Source organism: Orbilia oligospora (assembly GCF_000225545.1).
Source record: "Orbilia oligospora ATCC 24927 unplaced genomic scaffold scaffold00043, whole genome shotgun sequence".
In the NCBI taxonomy this organism is placed as follows: Eukaryota; Fungi; Ascomycota; class Orbiliomycetes; order Orbiliales; family Orbiliaceae; genus Orbilia; species Orbilia oligospora.
The window spans coordinates 720,303-744,785 of NW_011645600.1; the positions used below are offsets into that span (position 1 = coordinate 720,303).

The 24,483-nt window shown below is 44.0% G+C and overlaps 9 protein-coding genes across 9 annotated transcripts; 4 read left to right on the top strand and 5 right to left on the bottom strand.

Annotated features, from left to right (window-relative positions):
• Positions 1–318: 318 nt before the first annotated feature.
• Positions 319–3,472, bottom strand: AOL_s00043g219 (uncharacterized protein; the record flags this gene model as incomplete). The annotated part of the gene is made up of 3 exons (XM_011120706.1): positions 319–3,206; positions 3,302–3,330; positions 3,396–3,472. 3 exons carry the CDS (start codon positions 3,470–3,472, stop codon positions 319–321), a joined length of 2,994 nt encoding a protein of 997 aa, XP_011119008.1.
• A 2,735-nt stretch (positions 3,473–6,207) lies between these two features.
• Positions 6,208–6,579, top strand: AOL_s00043g220 (uncharacterized protein; the record flags this gene model as incomplete). The annotated part of the gene is made up of 1 exon (XM_011120707.1): positions 6,208–6,579. The coding sequence occupies one exon, from the start codon at positions 6,208–6,210 to the stop codon at positions 6,577–6,579; it is 372 nt and encodes a 123-aa protein (XP_011119009.1).
• Positions 6,580–6,860: 281 nt separating this feature from the next.
• AOL_s00043g221 (uncharacterized protein) lies at positions 6,861–8,041 on the bottom strand (the record flags this gene model as incomplete). Its single annotated transcript, XM_011120708.1, has 3 exons — positions 6,861–7,385; positions 7,477–7,880; positions 7,963–8,041. The coding sequence occupies 3 exons, from the start codon at positions 8,039–8,041 to the stop codon at positions 6,861–6,863; spliced, it is 1,008 nt and encodes a 335-aa protein (XP_011119010.1).
• Positions 8,042–8,961: 920 nt separating this feature from the next.
• AOL_s00043g222 (uncharacterized protein) lies at positions 8,962–10,037 on the bottom strand (the record flags this gene model as incomplete). Its single annotated transcript, XM_011120709.1, has 4 exons — positions 8,962–9,189; positions 9,251–9,567; positions 9,629–9,924; positions 9,997–10,037. 4 exons carry the CDS (start codon positions 10,035–10,037, stop codon positions 8,962–8,964), a joined length of 882 nt encoding a protein of 293 aa, XP_011119011.1.
• A 1,487-nt stretch (positions 10,038–11,524) lies between these two features.
• Positions 11,525–13,088, bottom strand: AOL_s00043g223 (uncharacterized protein; the record flags this gene model as incomplete). The annotated part of the gene is made up of 4 exons (XM_011120710.1): positions 11,525–12,499; positions 12,567–12,637; positions 12,725–12,761; positions 12,822–13,088. The coding sequence occupies 4 exons, from the start codon at positions 13,086–13,088 to the stop codon at positions 11,525–11,527; spliced, it is 1,350 nt and encodes a 449-aa protein (XP_011119012.1).
• A 2,041-nt stretch (positions 13,089–15,129) lies between these two features.
• AOL_s00043g224 (uncharacterized protein) lies at positions 15,130–16,155 on the top strand (the record flags this gene model as incomplete). Its single annotated transcript, XM_011120711.1, has 1 exon — positions 15,130–16,155. The coding sequence occupies one exon, from the start codon at positions 15,130–15,132 to the stop codon at positions 16,153–16,155; it is 1,026 nt and encodes a 341-aa protein (XP_011119013.1).
• A 302-nt stretch (positions 16,156–16,457) lies between these two features.
• Positions 16,458–17,591, bottom strand: AOL_s00043g225 (uncharacterized protein; the record flags this gene model as incomplete). The annotated part of the gene is made up of 1 exon (XM_011120712.1): positions 16,458–17,591. The coding sequence occupies one exon, from the start codon at positions 17,589–17,591 to the stop codon at positions 16,458–16,460; it is 1,134 nt and encodes a 377-aa protein (XP_011119014.1).
• Positions 17,592–19,819: 2,228 nt separating this feature from the next.
• On the top strand, positions 19,820–20,348 carry AOL_s00043g226 (uncharacterized protein; the record flags this gene model as incomplete). The annotated part of the gene is made up of 2 exons (XM_011120713.1): positions 19,820–19,940; positions 20,014–20,348. The coding sequence occupies 2 exons, from the start codon at positions 19,820–19,822 to the stop codon at positions 20,346–20,348; spliced, it is 456 nt and encodes a 151-aa protein (XP_011119015.1).
• A 1,573-nt stretch (positions 20,349–21,921) lies between these two features.
• AOL_s00043g227 (uncharacterized protein) lies at positions 21,922–24,123 on the top strand (the record flags this gene model as incomplete). The annotated part of the gene is made up of 1 exon (XM_011120714.1): positions 21,922–24,123. The coding sequence occupies one exon, from the start codon at positions 21,922–21,924 to the stop codon at positions 24,121–24,123; it is 2,202 nt and encodes a 733-aa protein (XP_011119016.1).
• Positions 24,124–24,483: the final 360 nt, after the last annotated feature.

Sequence of the window (24,483 nt, forward strand, 5' to 3'; positions counted from 1 at the left end):
GCCTTTTGAGCAATAAAGGATATACCTGGGACTGTATTTTTCTGACTAATTATTTAAAAAGATTGAACTCGATCTCTATTTTATACATAAGACGTGCAGGGATCTGAATGTGACGAAGCATAATATCTTGGAATCAGGAATGAAATTGAAACTGTGCCAATCCGTATACTGTATTATAGATAATCGGATGCCTCAATATCGTGAATGGATTTAGTGGCCCATGGTCCACCTGGCTCATCTTGTACCTTGACTACACCTATAAGGAGTTCTGGAACGAAAGAAATCGTGGACCCTTGGGGATAGTCAAGGGTGTCACGCTTAACTGGCTCCTTTGTCTAGCAACAGCCCAGCCACTTCCCAGAACCCCCAACGAACCGCAAGAGCCAGCAGCGTCATATCATCCCGATCGGTCGCCTCCAGATTCGCGCCACCGTTTACCAAAATCTCAGCCAGATCTGCGTACCCCATTTCTATGGCACAAACCAACGGAGTCTTACCAAACTCATCGGTAGCCTCCGTATCTAAGCCACTCCTTAACAGCGACCGAACTATTAGGTCACCTGGTATCCTCGGCCAGACGTCCAGAACAGCTTTCCAGCACTTGACATGATCCATTCGGCCTAACAGCATCCGGACCACCCCATCGTGTTCGTTTCCTGCAGCACACATTATCGGTGTCCAACTCTGCTCATACGTCGCATTGACATCTGCACCGCTCTCCAATAACAGCTCAACTACTTTTCGATGGCCCCAACCTGCGGCATGCATTAACGGTGTTCCACCCTTAGAATCCACCGCTTCGATATTTGCGTTACCCTCCAATAACAACTGAACTATTGTTTCGTGCCCTCCCCGTGCAGCCCACATCAGTGGCGTCCAACCAGTGTCATCTTTCGCTTCGATATTTGCGTTACTCTCCAAGAGCAACCGAACTATTTTCTCATGCCCTTCCCGTGCAGCCCACATTAGTGGCGTCTTCCCATTGTCGTCAGCTGCCTCTATATTCGTACCATTACTTATCAACAACATTGCCACTTTATAATACCCACAACGCGCACTCTCCATCAGTGCCGTCCGTCTTTTCTGATCTCTCGAGTCGATGTCTACATGACCCGTTCCTAGTAGTAGCTCAACAACGTCCTCACGGCCCTTCTCCGAAGCTGATCGCAACAGCTCTCCACTAATCGAACCCCGCGAGCTCGAGTCGATCCCATCGGCCCTTTTGAATAGTTGTTGGATGACATCATCGCTTCCGCTACAAATTGCATATGAAATCGGCGTCCCCCCAACATCATCTTCCAAATCCACCCGAGCACCAGCTTCCAGCAACTGCTTGATCACAGTTATGTGACGACCCCAAACCGCGTAAGTCAATGGTGTCCGCCCGAATGCATCTACAATGTTAACCTTAGCTTTTCTTTTAACCACCGCAGAAATTCCCCTCCACCGTGGAACCTTCAGCAGCGCTTTGCTAACGTCGCCAAACCCATTTTCCGCTGCCCAAGATAGCGCTGACCGTCGATACTCACCGTCAACCCTATTTATACCGGCCCTTTCATCTAATCGCGACTTAAGTACAAGCTTGACGACATTTAGAAGCCCAAAATAAGACGCTATGATCAATCTTGTTGCCCCGCTCGGGAAATTTGTATTGGTACCCGCCCAGTAAACTCTAAACCAAGTTGTACAGCGTTTTGAAGTTGCATCACACAACCCCAAGATCCACTCTAGCTCTCTCTCAACAAGATTAATCCTCGAGTTTCTGAGATGGGCCGCCCAGTGGTTGGCGGAGTACTCGAGAAACACATACTTTTTGCAGTATTCAGGCACTGACTCCTCCGCACTTAGTGGGTCAGACTCAAATTCGGCAAAGAACAGATGTCGGGCGCAAATGTAGAATAAAACCAGGTGGCAATCCCGCACATGAAGTGAGTTCCTCCATTGCAAACTTTGTCCGACATGTTGATAAGCCCCACTCCTATCATTGGAAACTAGGAACTCTTTTGCAGTCTGATGTATCAAATATACTGCAGATTCTATGACCACGACAAAGAGGCCACAAAGGTCTCGGATATAGTCGCGAATACGCTGCTCTGACTGCTCCATGATCATTCCAAGTCCTTTGTAGGAGTGATAATTGTCCCTAGCAGCTAACTGCATCGCTAGACGCATCTCCCGTAGCCGTAAAGGTCGCGCCGCCGCGATTAAAATTTTTAGTAGCAGTTTCGCCTCCCCCAAGTCGCGGCTCGAGGATAAAATCCGCTCGTAAGCTTCATTGACCGTTGTCGGAAGATGGGAAGTAATATTTTGTATTCTGTTTTCGCTGATATCGATATTCATCCTAGGATCACTCTCGATTAAGTTGAGGGTAAGATAGACCCATAGGTAGGTCCTATTTTTCACGCTTGTCAGTTTTCCCAGCAACATACTTCTTTCCGCTCTTGTCAGGCCAGCCTTTTCTCCAATTCCTTCAACCCTTGCTTTTATGAATATTTCAATTTCCTGAGAAATTTTGAGTATCTCGGCTTCGCTCTCGCCACTCAGGTGAATAAGGGAGGACTCTGGAATCTCTTGGTGATGAAGACCGTTGCGGATTTCGAAAATTGGGCGACTTGTCACCAGAAATTTGACATTGGATTCATTGGTCTTTCTGTACAGCTTCTGCAATTTTCCGATGAGATCAGATCGTTCATTTCCTTTGCACTCATCCAATGCGTCAAGAATGCAGACGACTTCACCAGCGCTATTATCCTTTATAGTAACTATGAAGGCGTCCCAGAGCTCAGTCAAATTGCTCGAAAACCCTTCTCCGGCAATTTCGAACCTCTCGATTATTTCTTTCGACAGTAGTATCCGTTTTTTGCTGAAAAGTTGGTACAGAATACAACATAGGGCGGTTACAGCGCTCCCCTGCCCCTCGAAGTCGTCCTTAAAGAAGAAATAGCAGGTCGTTCTCGCTTCGGTACTCGGAAGGATTGAATCGACTAAATATTTCGCAAGCACCGATTTCCCACTTCCAGGATCCGCCGATACCCACAAGATCTTAGAAGAGGGGCTGAATTTCCAATCCCGGAAAGTTTGGTGGGTTGTAAACCATTTGCATGTCCCAGGAACTCGATCCGGGTTTCTGTCCTTCCGATTCTTGTTTGTCGATTTATAGAGCGCACTGAGGACTTTGATCTCTTTTTCTCTTTGTGACGCAGCAGCTAGTGTTACAAACGTGGTAGAGTCAGCTTTAAGTCAATTCTTCGAATACCATTTCGCTATTTGGGTGTATATATCCACAGCGGATTTGGCATACCAGCATCGGCACCATTGATAGTTACTCCCCTAGTATACTATTAGTTCTTAGGCGTTTTAAAGGTCACCGAAAACCCATGAAGATTTAAACTCACCCAGTAATATTCACAGAATTTGCTTGTAGCCCAACACTTGCTTCCCGATTGTGGAAGGTGCCCAGAACGGGATCCATCGATGCTACGTTTCTGCCCGCTAGGGCCCTGTACTTTTTCCAATTCGATTATGACCAACAGTCGTACTACAAAGGAAGCGAGCGCCAGCTTTAACGCTAGTGCTAGTGACCGGAAGAGGATCCGCGCGTTAAAGTTAAGTTCTGAGGAACTTTATTTTGGTATCAACATCAGCCCCTGGATCATAAGGAGATGAATTTCGATTTAAGAAGTCTACGTTGTCTCGTACCGTAATGAGGTTTGATTCTTTAGCAGGAAGAGATTGTATCCTGCTAATCGCAACCAAGAACGTGTTTTGATTCGTACCCCGCTCCTTTTCAGCTCAGTAATGCATGATGGATGATTCTTGATAGCCTTCTCCAATTGCGATGGTACCTATACAAGTAGGTCTATTTTTATTTGTGGGTGAAGATGTACCAGTACACAGTCCATCTTGCGTTGTATCCGCGAAAAGCCACATCCAGATTGCAACAAAAACAACACCTCTGGGCGTTTGAAGCGGCATCATTCAGCATGCGGTTGACGTTTTAACAGCTAGAGAATATTAGATTTAGTCAACAGGCTAGTATCAGAAGAAGATCTGGTGTGTGCAACAATGCACCAGAGTGAATTCCACAAAAATTTGGCCCTCTTCAGCTCCCACTCTAAATTTTTACTTTGGGATGTCCGGATTTGGACTTATTTATTGCGTTTGCCAGGTAGTTAAGGCGAAATCATATATTTTTCGACTTGACCAACCACTCTGATACTAGCTAGGGTAAAGTGAATCTGCACCAACGAAAATCTAGGCTTGGTATCATCTTAAATCCAAGAACTATACACCTAGGTTCTGAACCGGAGATAATACAAAGTCGATTGTTCCCAGTTCCGATCTGAAGGATTTTTCTAAAGTTTTTAGCGTCAAACGACAATTCATTCAGTAACCATGGAAGGCAAGATCACAGTCTAGTAGGTCACATCACCTGCCATCGAATAATCTAGTTAGGGCCAGTTCAGTGCAAGCTCTATGAGAAAATACCTATTTGACAATGAAACACGGAGGAATTTAAGATGTCGGATGGATATTAACCCCGCAGTTGCAAAGTGGGAGAGTGATTCGGCGTAATATTCTTTTTTTTTTTTTTTGGCGTGGAATCAAGATCATGCAAAGCCTATGGAAAGAGAACTATTTCCGAAGATGGATTGTTTTGTGCTTTTGGGTACCACTTGTCATAAGATAAACGGGCGGCAATTAATTTTTGGCTATGATTGAAACGTCATTGGTTCGATTCGACTACATACACCTGAGATAGCAACTTTTGATTTCGGAATATCGATACGAGCGAAATTACTAATAATTATTATAAGGTCCACCAGCTGGCCAGAAAATCAAGTGGCGAGCAGAAAGGCAGGATGGATATTCTATATATATAACTATCGCAATAGCTATACTCATATATACCATCCCAGCTAGCTCTTCCGAAAGAACGTTGACAATCAATTGACTGAGCTTCTAGCTGCGTAGGTTAATTTAAAACTCCATGTCCCTGTCCAAGGAAATGCATGCATGACAGCCGGTCGGCCCGAGTTGAACATGAGGGAGTCGAGGATCCGCAAGTCTTGACAAGGGTATATTTTGACTAATTAATGTTAACGAACGTTCGAACAGGGGACGGGTTTCGCCTGACGAAAAAAAAAAAAGCTTGGACCAACGCATATTTCGGCCACGCGGGTGTTTTTTCGCAAGAACGTAACGTTATGAAGTTTAGGATAAATATATGGACAAGGTTGGGTGAAGAAGATCGCCAGATGGTTGTCTGATAGTTTTTGGTGTATAAGAATCTTAAGATCTTGGCTATATATATGCGGAGAAATCTGTGCTTGAGGTTTGAAAAATTTCAAAGGTCTAGCCGCCGCAAAAAATGAGTTATTTTGAAGATAGCTGTGGCGAAACAAGCAGTGATTGATAATCAGACTAAAAGGTGATTTTATAAAATTGGGTTGGTACAACATGCGATATTTGATATTTTCGAAGCCTTTTTTACATGGAAATTGATCTTAAGCATCATTCGGAATCTCGTTTGTCAGTTGGTATCATGATTTCGAGAGCTATGGTATATCACGCGACCTCAACAATGCCCTCAGTATTCGGTAGCCAAGTTAGAGATGCAAGACATAGCTGTATGACTTCTGTAAAAAATTTCTGTTACTTAATAACCGGAAGCTATATTTTCGAGCTGTTATCGCTAGAATGAAGATCTCAAGGGGCCCTGGAACCCCACAAAAAATGAATAATAGGCCAGTGTCGGATGTGTCCCCATAAGTACAGGGATATGACGTCTGTTCTAGCGGATATTTTATGTTACATATGCAATGCACTGGGGTCTATCGTTGTAATTGGCATTGAAAAATTTGGAATAAAACTTCCCGATGAATGATTACGTATATGATACTCATGAATTTTTAACCGCGGGACCGAGGCATTGTCTGGTATAGACCCATGTAAGTTTATCAATTTGACCTCGAGACGATCGTGGACATACTTGCTCCCCCAAGAAAGTTGAAAATCTAGACTATATAAAGGCCTTCGTTCTTCGCAATTCTTCAATACAATCACGACATTCAGTCATCAAGAAAATCTTATAAACTAAACCAGTTATAAACTTAAGAAACCCAAAGTATATATTTATATCCCAAACCCGGATATCCACTCATTTCTTAGCCAGAGTTCTAATTCCTCTTTCATTTAGCACCCAAAATGCGCTTCACAACTTTCACTCTCGCACTCGGCCTTGCCGCCACCGCCCTCTCCTCCGCTATCCCACAGCCAGCCCCCGAAGCCCTCGCCGAAGCGCAACCGGTCTCAGAAGCCCTCTCTGACATCGCCATGGACAACACTCTTGACAAGCGTGCCTGCGTCTACAACGGCTGTACCTGCAGCAGTAACGTCGGGAGCAATTGGGCGGTCGGTGTCTACTGCGGAAAATGTTTCCAAGTTTATACTTTTGGAACTGGTGGAAAGAACACTGATGCTTACCAATGTGGTAAGGGTGGAAGTTGTTGCAGATATGGTGCTAGGTCTTCTTGCTCTGCTTCTAACTGGGGACCATGTGGTGACTGGAATCCCTAAATGGATTTGAGAAGGGATGATGGGTTTTGGAATTTGAGGATGTGGGGAAGATATGTATCATGTATATGTGTATGATATGTACTATACATACAAGAAATAAGGGCAAGAATATATGCGGTATCGGTAGTAGAATTATTTGGAATTAAGTGGAGCCTCAGAGAGTTTCCTACTCATTATAATATTGTAGTTACTATCGAAGTTACAATAACCACCACCAAAATAGTTTTATATAAATTGTAGTCAGAAAACAGATCTTTCCATGGATCAATCATAGCTACATTCTATTCATCCACCTCCCAAAACTGAAAACTATCAAAGTAGAAGCTTTCAGTATCATCAGGCGCACCTCGAGACAAATACATAGAAACTTGAATCGTCATAGTATCGAACTCAACAGCTTCCTCAGCCGCAGATTCAGCTGTTTGCCATTCATTCGTCGCCCCCATCTTCATTTGTGACGTGAATCCCAGAAAATACGGAATCCACGCGTTATCCCTCGAAGGACTATCAATCTTGTATTGGAATTTGTATTTATACTTCTTGCCGACCTCAACGGGGATATGTTGTTGGAACAGGAATACACCTCGTTCTCCAACCCAGTTGACCTTCAGGGCGTTTGGAGAGGTGCGGCTGCCGTCGTTTGGAACGACCTCGTAGGTGCAAGCGTCGCAGCCGGTGTTGTTTCCTAAGATGATCCAGTCTCGGAATGGATCTGTAGGGTCGTCGAACCCTGGATTTTTAATGAGTGGGAGGTATGTAACTTTTGCCTCGACGTATGTTGTTACTACTGTATATAGCTCCTGGGTCTATACCATATGTTATAACGTTTAGCGTCACTCCGATCTAGATGATCCTTTTTAGGGGAATAAGGATAACAAAGATTCGAGGGCTACATACAAGAGTAGGGACCGTTTCAGATGCCCAGGTGTAGTCTACATACGTAACTGTGCTTTTTGGCCTCCCAGATAGAAGACAATTACAAGCACTCGTAATCTTGAAACCATCTGAAGAACATTTATTCTCAATATTCGAAATTGCTTTCTCTGGAATCTCATCACGTTTCATAACTGGCGCTGGGGCAGGAGTAATAGTTGCTTCAGCAGTCCCAGTAGTAACCGTGATTGTATCCGTGAACGTCGAGGGATGTTCTGTAGTTTCACCATATGTGACTGTGAATACTGTTTCATAGACGACCTCGATTTCAGGCCGGATGTCAAGATAGTTAGAGCAGTAGGCGAGGCCGATCGAAGTGGTGCCTCGGATTGCTCGGAGACAGTTGTTTGCATTGCATCCTCCAGCACCTTTATTATGTTAATATAATTAGAAATTGTTGTGTAATATAATGATGTTAGCTGGGGTAGTCTATTATATTATCGTGCGTACCTCCTCGTTCCACAAGATCCAACGGAGACGCGTACGCGATACTCGCGAGAAGGATCGTAGAAAATACCGTATTTCTCATCGTAGATATTACTCAATGGCAACTTGGTCGATTCGACTTTGTATACGAAACTGAAACAAAACGCCTTAAGAGATCGGTATTATTAAATAGAAATTAAGGAACCGGTGGCAAAGGCTGATTGATCGGATCGGGGACTGTGGGCTGACTTGTCATTTTATCGCATTCATTTGCAGCCCTACAATCGCATTCGCAACCTGCACTTTCGAATTCAGGGTCTTTTTTTCACGAGGGCGCGAAGGCGCGGCTGAAGTGCATGATTCCGACCAGGAAGTGATCGTCACGAAGCCTTTCCTCTCCGAGACTACCGAGATCGCCAAGAACTTGGCTCGTTCTCCAACATCATTAAACACTTAGGACTCGGGAAAACATCTTCCCGGAGTAAAGGGCTGCTCAATGATAGAAGCGACATTTTCCGCAATGGGGGAGCTTATAGTGCTATGTTTATACATCAGATCGATACTGGTGGATGAGGCGGTTTCGAGTGTTGAGTTGTGGTGTAACCGGGTCTTGAAAGCAAGGCCTCGAGACCAAGGACAGGGTTACCCCGTTGAGCCTTGTGTTACCACCTCTTTTGGGGGAATAGATGGTGATCGGTGGAACCAATCAGAAGGCCAACAGGGCATGTGTTGGTTCAAGAACAAGAATCGAACTTTGTCTCGACGGGATTAATATTTCGATCTATGTCTGAACCATCCGCATAATTTAGTGGGGTATTGTCACGTAGTTATATATATATAAGTATAGAAGTATAGAAGTTTAGTGTGTTTCAAAGTATATCGGTACTTTGATTAGCTGATAGTCAACATTGCTACTAACTACAAGCTTGTCAAGTGCTAGTCTAAGATATGTCTTTCGACCAAATCCACGATAAGATCCAGGGCTATAATATCGTCCATGAATCATTTTTATGGTCATAGAATCTAAGCACGGAGAATACGCTTCATCTTTGGCGAAGCGACGGTACCACCGTTAACCTCCTTGGGGGAGACGTTGGAAGGAGCCTTCTTGGAAGAGGCGATATAGGCCTTAAGATCATCCTTTGGACCTGGGTTGATAACACCGACCATACCACCTTGGCAGTGCTTTCCAACAGTGCAGTAGTACCAGATAGGATTGCTATCTTCAACCTTGATGCTGAAAGTTGGGCTCTGTTTATGGGAGTCAGTATCTATTGTGCTAGTTCAAATTGATTGGGGCGGTCCAACGTACCTTAGCACCACCAGAAACGCGCAAGAAGCCGGAGTAGAAACCACCCTTCTCAAGTGGCTGACATGGCTTATCGAAGATACCACGAGCGACAGAGTGGGTAGATGGGTGGAACTCGAAGACAACGGTGTCGCCGGTGGCGGCCATCAAGCTGGCTGGCTCGAAGACGTCGTTTCCGTCGTCATCGGTCATAGCCTTGATGATGTGGGTCTTTGGGGCTGGCTTGGGCTCATCCTTGGGCTCATCCTTAGCCTCATCCTTAGCCTCATCCTTAGCCTCATCTTCCTTGGGCTCATCCTCCTTAACCTCATCCTTCTCGGCTTTCAAGGGGTCAGTATTAGTACCGCCAGTGGAGCAGTGAAAAGGGTTATATCAACTCACCTGGCATATCGTCTTCAGCCTTTGCGGGTTTCTCCATAACCTTGACAGGTTCTTCTTCATCTTCCTTTTCCTCACCATCTTTACCACCGACAGCTGCGGTAGCAGTGACGGTAACGGTAACGGTTTGGACCTCAGTCTGGGTCTTTGTTGCTCCGCTACCGGGTTTGATGATAGTCTTGAGCTTGGTGACGGTACAAGTCTTGGTCTTCCATTGAACCCTTGTGACATATTTCACGACGGTTTTAGCTTTAGGTCCATGGTTACCCCAGTTATCATCACCATAGGCAAGAGCAGAGCTATATTTTTCAGTAGTGGTTAGTATTGATGTTTTAGGAATGTACAAGTCGCGTTACGGGAGTATCACAAACCTGCTCAACAATCCAGCAATAAGAGCAAGTTGGAGACGCATCTTGTAGCTTGTTAAAAGAATGTATTTATATACTCAAAATGTATAGATATGATTTAAATGAGTGAAGAAAATGAGTGAATGAATCTCGATCGGATCTAAAGAATGACCTGATTATGAGCTGATGAACTGAGGCTCTAAAAGAAAACGATATCCCAGTTGACCATACCCTCCGTTTTATAGTTGAAGAACCATCAGAAGATTACCCCAAACCGAAGCTAAGTTAAGAACACAAGCGAGCTCAGTTCCGAAAACGTAAATGCGTAATCGAATGCCACCTTCATAACGGTCAATAAAGTGGCGACCGTATACCATGGACGGAACCAGTATCATTGAACCGGATCGTATCTCAACGGGAAGGCTCACACCGATAGCCTTACATGGGTGGAGTTATCGATTGGCTTTGCGATAAAACGAAACACTTCGCCTGTGGACGCCAAGCCGGCTGCCGCTACCGTAACAGCTCATAGCGCTTGTCGAAGAAACTTTCAAGGCCCATCCTTCCGACATCTGCGTTAGCTTGCCAATTATAGGATTAAACTTCAATGGGGATAATTTTGCGAAATGACAATTTTTCTGGGGGGTTGTTTCTAGAAAGAGGTCGGATTATGCTGTTTTGTCAATTTGCCAATTGGCCAAGCTGCCATGTCCCCTTGGGTTATGTGGTCGTTGAAGCTTTTGCATATCGTATGATTATGCAAACAAGGGTTGTAAGTCACTACATGCATGTAGCGTCCTTATCTTAGAGATTCGATCCTTTTCTCCACTTTTACTTTGATTCTCCCCTTCTTTACTATCACTACCAATCTAGGTTCTTGGTAGTCTCACATCATAATATTGTTGGTCGTCTTTAACGTGCGTTACGGAGCTAGGACTTGGAGATAGGTGTCTTGAGACAACACATCGGCTCGTATAGAAAAAGAAGTTTATTAAAGCTATGCATAATGATTAATGGTGGCTACCGTCAATCTCATACTGGATACTATATTGGTTCAACTATCTCAAATTCGGTTTGATCAGATATAAAACTTTGCGATCCGAGTCAGGATGCGCCATGAACTCAATGGCCACCTAAAAAAATATGCATGAGCGCATGTGCCATCTTCAGTAACGGACTAGTCAATATTATAGGCATTTAAGCTTAATTATTCGGCGAGACAAAGGTTATCACTTTCTCGAGTTACCCGATGGTATCCCTAAAAATGGGGCAGCGGCTTCGGTAGAATGACTTGTTGTCCATTAACTGTTCTCCAATATGCGCTAAAGAGGTATAATAGTTTTATTTTATGAAAACGGCGAAAAATTAATATTTGGTCAACAGTTTAGCTTTGGATACTATTTGGAGTATGGAAATACTTCAAAAGTTACTTCAGTTCTATATTAGGAGCATGTCGATCCTTGGTACAACAATTATCAAAAAAAGAAAAGCTCTTGTACAGCATCGGACTGCCTTGGATTAGTGGTGCCTGATCGGTTCATACCGCCGGCTACTATGCCGAAAGTCGAGCCTTAGGTGGTGGAACGACAACAAATACCTCTGATGTCGCAGATGGCATACTCCTGCTTCTAAATGGCTGTCGTGGGCCTATGATTTCCTCCTGTATTGCGGATATTCTTTGCGAGGTAACATGAAAGTCTCTTTCAACTGTAATTCCTCGCTCAATATCTTCCACAGATGGACATCGCAGTTGTTCCTCGGATTTCATATCCCCAAGTTCCAAGTAGCTATGCATGACGTCTTTGTTTGCTGTTAGAGTTGCTCCAGTGGTTGTATAACTCAGAGACTTCGGGGGGCTTCGACGCGTTTTGTCTCTACGTGTGAATCGGATTACGCCAAATTTCATCGAAAGAGTCTGAAATTTGGATGCCCCTCCACCGTCTCCAAACAATTTCTTCTTGAACTTTATAATATGACGGTTCAGCGCCGGTAAGGATGCGACGATAAGTGCGAGACTCAGTTCTATAATTCCAATAAATCCAACATGTGTTGAGGTCCAAGTGATATCGTACGAGTTCATCATTCTTCTGTAAAAGACGAAAGGTTTGAGGGCGCTAAGGATCATTGTGATTCCGCCTAACATTAACAAGAATGTAAGGTTATATTTATTGGACTTTGACATGGTCGGGAGCTTGATAAGGATATATATCGGTGGGAATAGTGTCAAGGCGTCCAATAGGATGTGGCCAGTCATGAAAACGCCATAAACCGTGGTCGAATATAGACTAACACATGTGCCGTCGAAGGCCTTTCTGAAATTGAGAACGTTGGATAAAGGTAGTCCGCATTGAAATATTTGAGTTACGACGGCAGCAGTACCGAATAAGTAGGAGAGAGTCAAGAGGATGTAGAGGTACCATCGTCTTGTCCTTGAAGTTAATGGCGTTAAGCGTAAAAGAAGGTGCTGTATCGATATTCTGCAAAGATGCAGTGCTGCAAAGGAGAATATAACGTGTAGGTATGTTACCTAGTATGTATTCGTCATGTTAACAAATGGTCTTAAGAGGTAGAAGAGAATCGCTCGGTTGACTAACCAACAAGTTACCCCTAATATCTTTGAGTGACAGGTCGTAGAGGTGAAACCCGAATCCGGTTCCAAATACAGCTACGAGACAGGAGTAAGCATTATGGAATCTTTTAAATGAGGCCGATATCATATCATATCAAGAAGGTGGGGTTAGGGCGACCTTACCATAAATATTAACAACATTGAATGCAATGTAGAATAACTGACCATCCATAGTTGTGAGCTTTGGTCACATAGCCATAATATCCTAATGCGAACTTACAAAAGTTGGCACCATAACCCAATCATCCATACCACAAGTCCCAAGAGACCTCCATCGCGCCCAAAACCGTGCAACAACTATAGCAGCTGTAATTGAAACTATGATGAACGAAATAATGACCGAATATAACGTATTGGATGGTGGCCGATAGCCTGGCACGGTGACCAAAGGAAATTCGAAGTTTTCTGGCCACTTCCTGAATAAGGGTGACATTGATAAGATATAGGCCCTATCGGCATCGGTTTGAGGGTTTGGAGGCGAAAGCATGTTGACGACTAACGCTTTTGGTCGAAATGTGTTGTATTGTGGTAGATTCGATTCTCACCAAATTGCTGGCTTGCGGCGACTCCACCATCCCTCCTCCCTTTCATTGCATCGGTGATTATTTGGATTGGGGAAACCCTTTGCAACAAGAAGTAAGCATCTATTTTGCTTCTATCTAGTGGGAAGGGCGCCTATTTAAGGGATTGCTGATATCAGATAAACGGCAGTTTGCATGCATGGAGTGGACTTTGAAATACTTTCTTTTCCAGGGCCTAGGGACCAAGGTCCCGGGACAGCATACACACAACTCAATACCTGAAGAATGCGAAAATCACGATCCCCCTCACGGTCGAACTTATTATTTTCCTGTTTTAGAACCTTGAAAGGCATCGGTGTGGTGGGTCCGGAACGACCGTGTATGGAACCGAGACCGCAAGGAAGCGTGCCAACCCTCCGTCTAACGACGCAGAGTTCCTTATGCACGGATGACTACTGGCTGCCACAGTCATCATGACATGCAATACTATGCAGATACTGACAGTTATCGATAAAGAGTTTCCTTGGCAGCTTCACGATACGGAGATTTCCCAACCAATCTGCTGGCAAAAGAGACCTGATTTAGTGACATTGGGTTTTGGAACTGTTCTCACGCATTCAAATAAATTTAAAAATTTGATCTATACAGAGTAGCCATGGACATCCTGAATACATCGATAACAGGTTTCCATGAACGCAAGGGACAGTTTCCCTGCCATGCAGGGGTAAGAAGATCTTCATTCCTCGTCCAAAAATATTACTAACGAAATGAAGGTCCATCTACAATTTGCCCAACCTCCTTTTCCTCATTTTATGGAGAAAGGAAATCCTTTCAACATTTTGGTTTCGATCTGAGTATACGGACATGGATTGATCCCTGGCTTGATACAGCGCTCGTTCGTGGGTCCGCGTGTCTTTACGTTAGGCACACACTCCATTAGCTTCTATTCGCCTAATATTTATGGAGACGAGCCTGCTAGCGGTAATACTCCCTCCCTCAAGTTGAATAGTTGATTATCGGAGGTTTATGATCGTTAGCGCTAACCGAGCCGAGAACTAGGTATTATCGGCCCGGTTGGCAATCCGATCGCTTTGCTAGCCGACTTGGCACATAATATGCCGATACTATGACAAGTCCTGTTTTAGCAGTATGACCTAAAATCACGGTTGTTTTTACAGAATACTCATCATCTTCAATGTAATTAAAAAATATACTATGGTCAATCTAAATATATAAACATTAGGACATCTGTTTCGTATATATGGGCTGCTAAGATATATTATCAAGGGTCCAAAGCTCCTCCATCTATAAGGCCCAAGACTAAAATATTTCATTTCCGAGCCCTTGCATGCATATTTCCTTGTTACCTACGAAAGTGTAAACGAAATCTGACATGATTTAAATACTTTACCGTTGAAACAGTTATACAAAAGATCCTAACGATTTGCTAAAGGTTAGGAGTCAGGCTACCCTCGAGACTATGTTCAAGGCGCCGAGCCTAGCGGCTATAGGGTAGTCAAGTAGTTGGGTGTGTCGCCGAGCACGGAAGCTTGCCCCCCCGGGGCTACGATGGAGTGTAGCGTTTTCAATATATTATAAGACCCAGTTGTTGTCGCGGCCGGGGGTCTCGTCCAAACCTTTGTCGCCCAGGGACAGAATACAAGCTCCCATCACCATCACCATCGTCATCCAATCTCCAAAGCTTCCAATTCGAGCAATATTTCACAACTACCACGAGGAAGCTCGAGTGATAAACTCTAGCTTCATCTTCGACTATGCTATTCAACTAAGGGATATCAAAGAAACCAAAGCAGGTAAGCCCTATAGGTACCCCGTGGCGCGAACGAACAAGGGAGCAGTACTAAGATATACGTTATATACGTTAAGACACGATATTCGGGGTATTAATTCATATTCATCATCGCATCGGCCAATATCGGTATCAATCGCCGAATCAAAGCTAAAAACTATAATTCCACATTATCAAGACCTGCCCAACGAATTAGAATGCCCCACTACACTCGTATCCCTAAGTTCAAACCAAACCGACCACTAACCGGCCCTTCCCTCCTCAAATACTCCAAACAAAAGTACTCCAAACAAAAAGACTCAAAACGACCATCGGACCCTTCCACAACCTGGAATCCTGACATTTTCGAAGCTATTCGTAGTCTCCACCTTCAAAAAAGTCCAGGCCTTCGAACTTGCAAAGTTTTGCTCAGTCAACACCTCCCCCGTTCTTTGGCTCAAGACATCGGATGCAATGAACCATTACTTCGTGACCTCTTGGGGGGTATCGATGAAGACGAACAGCACCGTTTGATTGTACGACTTGGAAGAGTCATATTTTACATGGATGGGATGGCTCTACTCTCCCTCGGTTGTCCTTTGGAGACACAAACTTTTGTCGATGGAATGAATGCCCTACTATCGGATGGGTTTCTAGCCGACCTTTCATTAGAAGAAGTCATCGAAGGGGCTGATATTAACATCTACTGGCCTAAAATACACCGGGCGGCTTTGACAGGTGATAAAGAGGCGATTGGCTATGCTTTGTATAAAGTTGCTGTTGAAGCCAAGGCTACGGTGTTGTCTGGAGAGTGGAAAGAGATGAGTGCGTTCTATTGCAGTACGTCCTATGAAATGGCACACAATGTCATCATGACTTCTGACTTCTTCCTTACTCGAGTACTTGCTGCTTCAAATGGCATACACTTGAATCTTTCAAGCTGTGTACTGGCTGAACCTCCGAAGGAGCCAGTATTCAGAGGGCTGCTGGAGGGAAGGGATGTCACAGCAGCATCGAAGTGGCCTCCATTGTTGCCATACATCTGGAAGCTCATTAGGAAGGCGCATTTCTACATTTTTGCTGGTTTGGTTGCCCTAGAGGCACTTATCTGGAAAGGGATTAAAGGCAGGTTAGTTTTCGCGTTCATACACTACGAGATCTGTTTGGTTATCCTGTTGTTAGGTTTCATCGACGATTATGTGGTTTCTTTGTATCCGCTTATGACACAGGAGTTGAATGATTGAATACTTATGGCGGGAGTTTTTTGAGCGGGTTCATCGCAATGTATGTAGAACTACGAACTTAGAATAGATTATCTATTTTAACCGCAGGGCTATCGACTTAGGTAATGGAAATTATTTTCTCAGACTCTAAATAGTTCAATTTTTTGTTATTGGTTTTTATACTATTAGATACAGAAACTGGTATCAACGGCTGAATTTCATAATTATACTACAAGAACTCCTTTTTCCTTGCCGCTACAACCTAAGATGATAAAAACGCTAACTTGTAACCAACCTCAAAGCAAATAATCTTCAGCTGCCAATCAAGGCCATCTTCGTGCAAACGGCTGCTGCGGGATCGGAACCTGCTGTGGCTGTTGTGGTTGTTGTGGCTGTGTAGCTCCCCATTGCGGCCACCCGCCGGGCTGCCCATATTGTTGGTGATATCTTTGAGCTGGAATAGCATAACCTCTCCTCACACATTCATTGACCCATTGATTTGTCTGATCTCTCAGCTTCACTCTATCCTCAAAGTTCTGGTTATAGGCAGCTGTAACGGCATCCCACATCGATGTTGCCGCATTCCAAGTCAATTTCATTCCTGACAGAAATAATGCGGTCGCGAGGCTCTTTGCATCTTGTTGTGACCACGGATTTTCGGTTGGTTGGCCCGTTAGTGGGTTCTGTGCACCTGGTGCTGGCGGTTGTGGGATGTAAATTGGTCCTTGTGGGGTTTCTACAAGAAGGTATGGAGAATTTGCCGGTTGTTGTGCTGCTGGTGCCGGAGCGGCCCCTGCGATAGGTTGTTGAGGCACTTGTGGAAATTGCCCATTCCATTGACCTTGTTGCATTGCAGCTTGATTTTGAAGCCTGGCTTGCTCTTGCTGTTCTTGTGCAGCTTTCATATATTCGAAGATCGGACGGATACCAATTCTATAACGGACTCTGTCCCACTCGTAAAGCGTTTTGGCGCGATCCGGAGGTGGTGCTGGAGCACCGAGCTTTGAACGGACTTCGGTCCAGGTCATTTTTTGTGCTGGTGGAGCGTGAAAGTCTTGTGCGACAAACTCACGGTTATGCATGTGATTTAAGAGACGACGGAGGCGGTTTTGTTTCCGGACTAAGGGCATCTGTTGAGGAAGGGGCATGTTGGGCTGCGCAGGTTGTGGAACTTGTGGAACTTGTGGAACTTGTGGAACTTGTGGTGTGCCTGCTAGTGGTGCAACTGGTGCTTGCTCGCCTTCTTCGAACTGCGGAAATGCGCCTGGCATCACTGCTGCTAACATTTCTTCAAGATTGTCTGGGTTTGGTGCTGCTGCTGCTGGAGCCGCGGGAACTGGTTGAGGTTGGCCGGGGGGAGCTGGAAGAGGAAGAGCCTGCTGAGGAGGGAACAGGTTGCCGGCTTGGTCGAAAACGCCGAACTGATTAGCCTGGCGGAAGAGTCCACGACGAGGCATTTCGAATAGTGTTTTCAAGATATATCGATAATGTGATATTCTTTGGAAACGAGAGTACTCGAGTTGGGGGTTTTAATGTTTGGGAAGAAATGGTAATCGTTCCCAAAGTACTTAATTTTACTGTCGTAGTAGTCTAAAAATAAAAAGACTGGAACACTGTACTGACTTCGAACTTGGTGAATCTATAATAATTCAGTGGTCTTTAAGTGATGGTGGACGGGGTAGTGAAGTGAAGAGAGAACGAAAGGAAAGAATAAATTTCCCGGCCGGGGAGACCGCAATTTATACCCCTCGTATAGTAGCCTTATCTGTTAATTCATTGATCGCTACTTGGGTATAGAGTCACACAAATCAAGACTCTAGGATCGTGAAGCTGATCAAGGCATCACGAGAGTTGGGAAAATACTTGATCGTCGAGTACCCATACCAAGAACCAGTTCAAGTCTGATAATACAGGGAATAAGACCATGTGGTATTTATTGTGTTGTTCGGAAGTTGATTGATCGACGGTATCGATACGTATCTGGATCTCAATGAGTATGAGGTTGTATTTTTTGTTATACGAGAGTGTGCCAAGCCAGTCGATCGTGTTTATCGTTGAATTTCCTATCTTCAAGGCGTCTTTGCTTCCAGGTCTGGGTACGTACGGGACAAGCGCCTTGACAAGTTTACTCTCCTAGGCTCCTTTGATTCGGCGGGTGGGTTCAGCACCCGTCTAACAACTAGACTAGTGATTCTCTACGAAGCGGAGTTTGCTCACCGTATTCGGTCATAATGACATTTCTATACATCCAAGTAGCCTCGAGACCAGGCGCAGGGTGAGGGCAGAGATCTAAGCTAAGGTTATGCGATACTACACAGGTGCACAAGTAGTTAACTTTAGGTGCGGTAGCATAAGTCTAGTCCTGTTATAAAGTTCCTAACCCGTAAAATACTTGTGTATACCTTACAATACTAGTATTATCAACTATAATACATATACATAATATTTTTACCTGTATATGTCCAAAGTTGTCGCAATTGTGATCGAATATAATTCAAAAACAAAATTGAAATTTAAATTAAAAGTTTAAATTCTATTCTATTCTGTTCTATTCTATTCTATTCTATTCTATTCTATTCTATTCTATTCTATTCTATTCTATTCTATTCTAAAGGTCACCACAGATCTACAGGGCAGCATAATTATATAAGTAGATTATATGCTAGTAGATCGTCCCGGCTATAAGCTAGCTTATAGACCAATCAACAACTAAATTAGTAACCGGGTTGGCTAATATGTATAAAACATATTTATATGCATGGGTTGTACATTTGCATATAATTCTTTCCGATTTTGGCCGCCATATCTGTATCGTTAATTCGCATTAAGTAACTAGATTTTGCAAACTTTTGGGACATAAAACCAGTCTTTCTGTATGAGGACTTAGTCTCTTCCCCAGAAGAAGGCACTAGATAAGATTTCCCTTTATGAAATATTTGAGCAACAGCTATAATTTAGGCTGGCTGAGCAGCTCACGGTCCGGTCGGTTGGTGAATAGGGTTGGAGATCGGCACTATTGTTGTATGCTACATAGGAAATTGTCATATGAATATTAATTTGGAGCGGCGGATCCCAATTCTTCGGAGAGCTAGAGTATGGGTCGGCTAGATTCCTTGACAGACGTTCTACTGTTTTACTGGAACTTGATCTACCAGTATACTTCACATCTTTTTCTTCACTCCGCTCATATATGTTCGGTTTCAAGTTATCACCATCTTATTTTCTGTTTAGGTACGAGATAACTGTTTAGGAAATATATTAGATTATTAATATGTCGCGAATCTTGAACTTAGGTCTCTTCTTTGTTCCTAATATCATCAGTGTACCAATCATAGTTACAAATCTTGTTCCAAGACGAAGCTGAGACAGTTTTAAAAACCCCATCGGGATAACAAGGTGAGCCATAGTAGTGTTTTACTAAAGGATTCTTTATTGTTAGTTTTAAAGTTGATTTCGACCAAAGTAGCGTTCAATTGAACTTCAATCGTTTGAGTGTCTTGAGATCTAATATATAGTTCATATCGAACACATAGTACCCCTTCCGCCATTTTCTCTAAAGCCTAGATGGAAACCAGTGTGCTGTAATTTGAAGAACTCCTATGGCAATAGGCTCTTAGAATCAGACTATACCGGATAGCTGAAGAAGCAATCTTCCTTTAGAAAAAGAACCCAGAAGTCCCCAAGAATGAGTGAAAGATTGGTCTTAACACCCATCCTTCCCAATGGCATCTCGCTTGAACAGTTCAACTCGGTTAAAAAAGTTGCGACTTATCTCGGGCTTGATTCACCAGACTTGAAATACTTTTGTGATGCTTGCATCTTGCGATTAAATTTCATTTTCGGAAATTCTGAGTTGGGGAATAGAAATCTAAGCTTTAGGCGGCCAGCCCCTCCAGTTTGCTGCAGAAACAGGGGGTTATTTGGCCGAATTGCTCTCTACCGCTACTCTCGACAGACTCTTGGCTTTGAAGGCAGTTATCGATGCAGGTCATGTCGGGTTCCCGGTTTATCAACTGTGCATTCTCAGGAGGAGGCTTTGGCTTAAGTTCTCGAAGAAGGCTGGATCTGGATCTGGATCTAAATTTGGGTTTGGGTCTGATCTTAACCCTGAAATTGAGGTTGAATCACCCATTGAGAAGGGTCAATACGGGCTTGCTGGATGGGAAGACAACGAAAAATGGAAGCACACGCGCTTCGACTCACTGGCAGGTTAATACGAGTGTAGTAGTTACCATTCGAACTTCTTATATTTAAGAACAGGAGTAGTAGCGGTAGTAGTCATAGTAACAGTATTCATTAACAAGTGACTGGCGATCAAGTTCAAGTGCTCCATTTAAATGGGTTTACTAACTACAGGGTCGAAAAAATATTGGGTGATCATAGTTACAACAGACCAAAGTAATGAGTTTATCCGCACTATACATCAATGGGTCTTATTACCGATATATTAGATTTTCTTTTGGTGGGACTCGGTACGAGACCACTGATATATGGCTATATATACGCATCTCTAGCTCTACATAGTACACCTAAACTCTGAGAACAAAAACCCAAAGGCGGCCTTTCCTTAAACCTCAAGTAATAACTAGTTAATACTATGACTGCATTGAGACAACGGTTATATTAGATCGATAGACATAAGGTTAGTATACTGTTATCTTATAGGTCGGAAGAGTGATATGTATAGATATCCGTAGACCGGGTATTGAAAACATAATAATTAACCGGTATCCACTGGCCTGGGCCGTGATAATAGTATTATGGTAATCGCCGCATCCATCGATAAGAGAAACCAAGTTAGATGTTCGGCAGAGTTGCCAAATCCATAGCGTCCTCACAAACCATGACCAAGAAAACCATCATCCGGACATTCGCCCAAGACAGTATAGCGCAGCAGCATATCAGGCCAATCAAAGCGGTTAAATCTACAACAAAGTCCCAACACGACAACACAGAAATTCTTTTACCCGATAGCACCATTTGCGAAAGACGCTGTTCCCGTTGATCCGAGCTTCTAAATTGGCAGAATGTCGAGGAATACCTGAATTTCAAAAAGAGCGGTTCTGGTACATCAGGCTATAGAGCCCAAATAGCCGGCGATGATTCCCCACAAGGCAAGGATAGATTGGTATTGTTTCTCCGGTGCCCGGGATGTCCCCCGCATTTCCCACATGCCGGCTAAATTGAAAAGAAACCCGATCGTGCGTTTTAAAACCGGGTGATATAGCCTAACTTGGACCATGATCGGCCAGAACTTCTATTCCAACCAGCGCCTGGGTAAAGCTTGATTCAGAACCATAGGACTAACTTTTTCAATGTCGAGGTTATCCCCGGCAGATGATCATGGGATTCATGGGGAAAAAACTTTATCATAAATATTCGTAAGTAATTAGTACCTTTGGTCGCGGGTGATCGATTTCCGTTACCACGAATACATAATCTAGGTTCTAGGTCAGGGAATAGACCGGAAATACTTCCTTTGTTATATATGCGAGCGGAGATATAGCGAGCTGCTATTATATATCTCTAATTGCAACGTTCGACACCCGATATTCCCAAACAACTCCAGGCCCCAAATAGCCTACCCGGCTACGGGTTTAGCCGATATACCTCAATTTCGCGGGCCAGAACTAATTGCTTCACAATTGACAATCACGATCGCTATTAACTTTTTTTTGATATCATCCACGGCAGAATCCATTGGCAAAAGCAAAGCCAAGAGATTCCCATCCCCGCCTCTCCAAAAATTATATAAAGTCAAAGCTCCAGTCTTGAGCAATAGGGACGATGAAACTCTTCGGATTTTCCTTCCCAGTCAAGCAGGTTCCAACATCATCTTCATCAAGGGGATATACCGGGTTCCTCTACGGCAGCATCGCACTAATGCCTGTCATAGTAGCTTCTGCCGCCATAGTGGCCACGGCCTTCGCCACACTTTTTAACAACAACGTAGCTGCCCTACCAACTGAAGTCGGTGTCACAAATGATGCTACTTCTTTGACTCTATTGTTTCAGAATAACTTAAATGTTACTGATGACGTCAATCATGTTGGTGCTATCTTATTAGATGAGCTGCCATACGCTAAGGCCGGACTCGCCTGTGCTGCTGTCGGAGAATCCCTGATCACCTGGGAGACTCTCGAGGCCCATCGATATGATTTTGAGAGACAATTGGCATATCAATCGTTCATTGGAAACGCCAAGCCAGTTCAACGGTACTACATTTCCAATGGTGTTATCTCAGCTACACAGGAAGCCGGATCCCTACAGATCGCTGCACAACCGGGCCGAGATATCGCTCTACCGGTTCTTTGCACTCAGTCTTCGAATAGCAATAGTGTATATGCGCCTGCTACAAGCTCTAATAAGGTGATTGTCAAATCCGGATCCAACACTTTCATCGGCCATCGAAATCAAAAGAGTTTTAGATTTTTGGGAATCCCATATGTTGCGTTCCCCGGGAGGTTTCAGTACTCGAAGTATCCATCAGCGCCAAGCGGTCTTGTAGATGCAACTCAATATCGCAAGCAATGCTCTCAGCCGTGGCAAGCGGAGGGAACAACAGCTGAAGATTGTTTGTTCATCAATATTCAAACACCTTATATCCCGAAATCAGGATCAACCAAGCGACTCCGCCCTGTTCATTTCTGGATCCACGGCGGTGGTTATACCGGTGGCACTGGAAACGATCCAGGTAGCGATGGTGGCAACTTAGCTTCCCGCGAGGATATTGTCACTGTCAATATGAACTATCGTCTATCAACATTGGGATTCCTAGCGATTCCCGGAACGGATATCAAAGGAAATTTTGCAGTCAGTGATATGATTGCGGCTTTGAAATGGACTGTGGATAATATTGCTGCTTTTGGAGGTGACCCGACCAGAATTGTTATCAACGGAGAATCGGCAGGTGGATGTTCGACAAGAGTGCTTCTTGGATCCCGTCCCGCTATCGAATATTTCCAGGGCGCTATTTCCATGTCTAACTTGGGATTTGGATATGCTTTGGGAATCGGATATAGCTATGCTGGCACTTACAGCGATTATCCTACCATCCAAGGATCTTATGATATGGCTGGTCAACAGATCTTCACCGCTCTTGGATGTACCCAGACTGCTTTGGAAGATCAAATTGCTTGTCTTAAGACGAAGGACCCCCTTTCTGTCGTAACTGCAAGCACAGTTGCGAGGTACATCGTACAGGATGGTTACTATGTCGATACTCCCATCTTAGATGTAGCAGGCAAGCATGGTGGTGCAGTCGCTAACGTCGACGTTATTATGGGGATCACCCGCGATGACGGTGCATCTTTCAATACCTATCCTAAGACCCCTGTCAACAGCATCTCAGAAGGTCTACAAGTTGGACTTGGCATCAACGCTGTCAATGCCCAGAAGGTCATCGACTCTGGCCTCTTCCCTTCACCAAATACCGGAGACTTCACAAAGGACAGTTATAACATCAGCACTCGTATCGCCACAGATCTTCAATTCCGTTGTGTCGACCAAGCCACCAGCTTTGCCGGTGACGCCACCAATGCATTTAAATCTGTTCACTATTACCAAATGGACAGAACATACTCCGGATATGATCCAAACAATCTCGGTGGGCCTGCTGTGGCTCCAGGATACCCCAAGGGTAACCCAAATCTTCCATACTACCGTATTCACGGGTCAGATATGCCAAATGTGTTCGCCAACATTGAAGGCTATAGAGATGAGAACGATTTGAAGACAATCCAAGTTTCTTCCGGGTTGTTCGCAGAGTTTGTTAAGAGGGGCACGCCGAATGTTGCTAAGAGGTATTTGGTAGCCAGAGGATACGATGATACTGTTACTGCGCTGGAGCAGAGCGGAAGATGGAGTGAGGTCAGAGGCAAGAATGGGCCGATTCTGTTGATCGACTATCCTCCTAAGGCGAGCTCTTTTGTTGACGTGGAGCAATGTGCTTGGTTGGGTTACCCTATTGACTATTATCTTAAGAATTAAGATTTAGGGCCAGACAGATGTATTTTATGTATTTATATTGAAGACAAGTATTTTGGGATTTTTAATGACTAGTACGATCAATTAGTCTTAGCTTAGATCTCCAATGTTTGAAATAGTACCGTATTACGGTGCTGCCCTCATGGTGGTACCGGTATTCATATTCTATAAGCCCTACATGGCCAGTTCAATTTCAAAACAGCATCTGGAGCAAAACCAGTGTCAGTTAAAAGGGAGATCAAACAAGACCAAAACATAGATATTCCATTGGCTCATTAATAGAGAAGGTAGCCAGGGCTACGAAAATGAAAGAACATTAAAGTGATTGCAAAGTCATATCCTCCACAACTAGACGTTTGATTC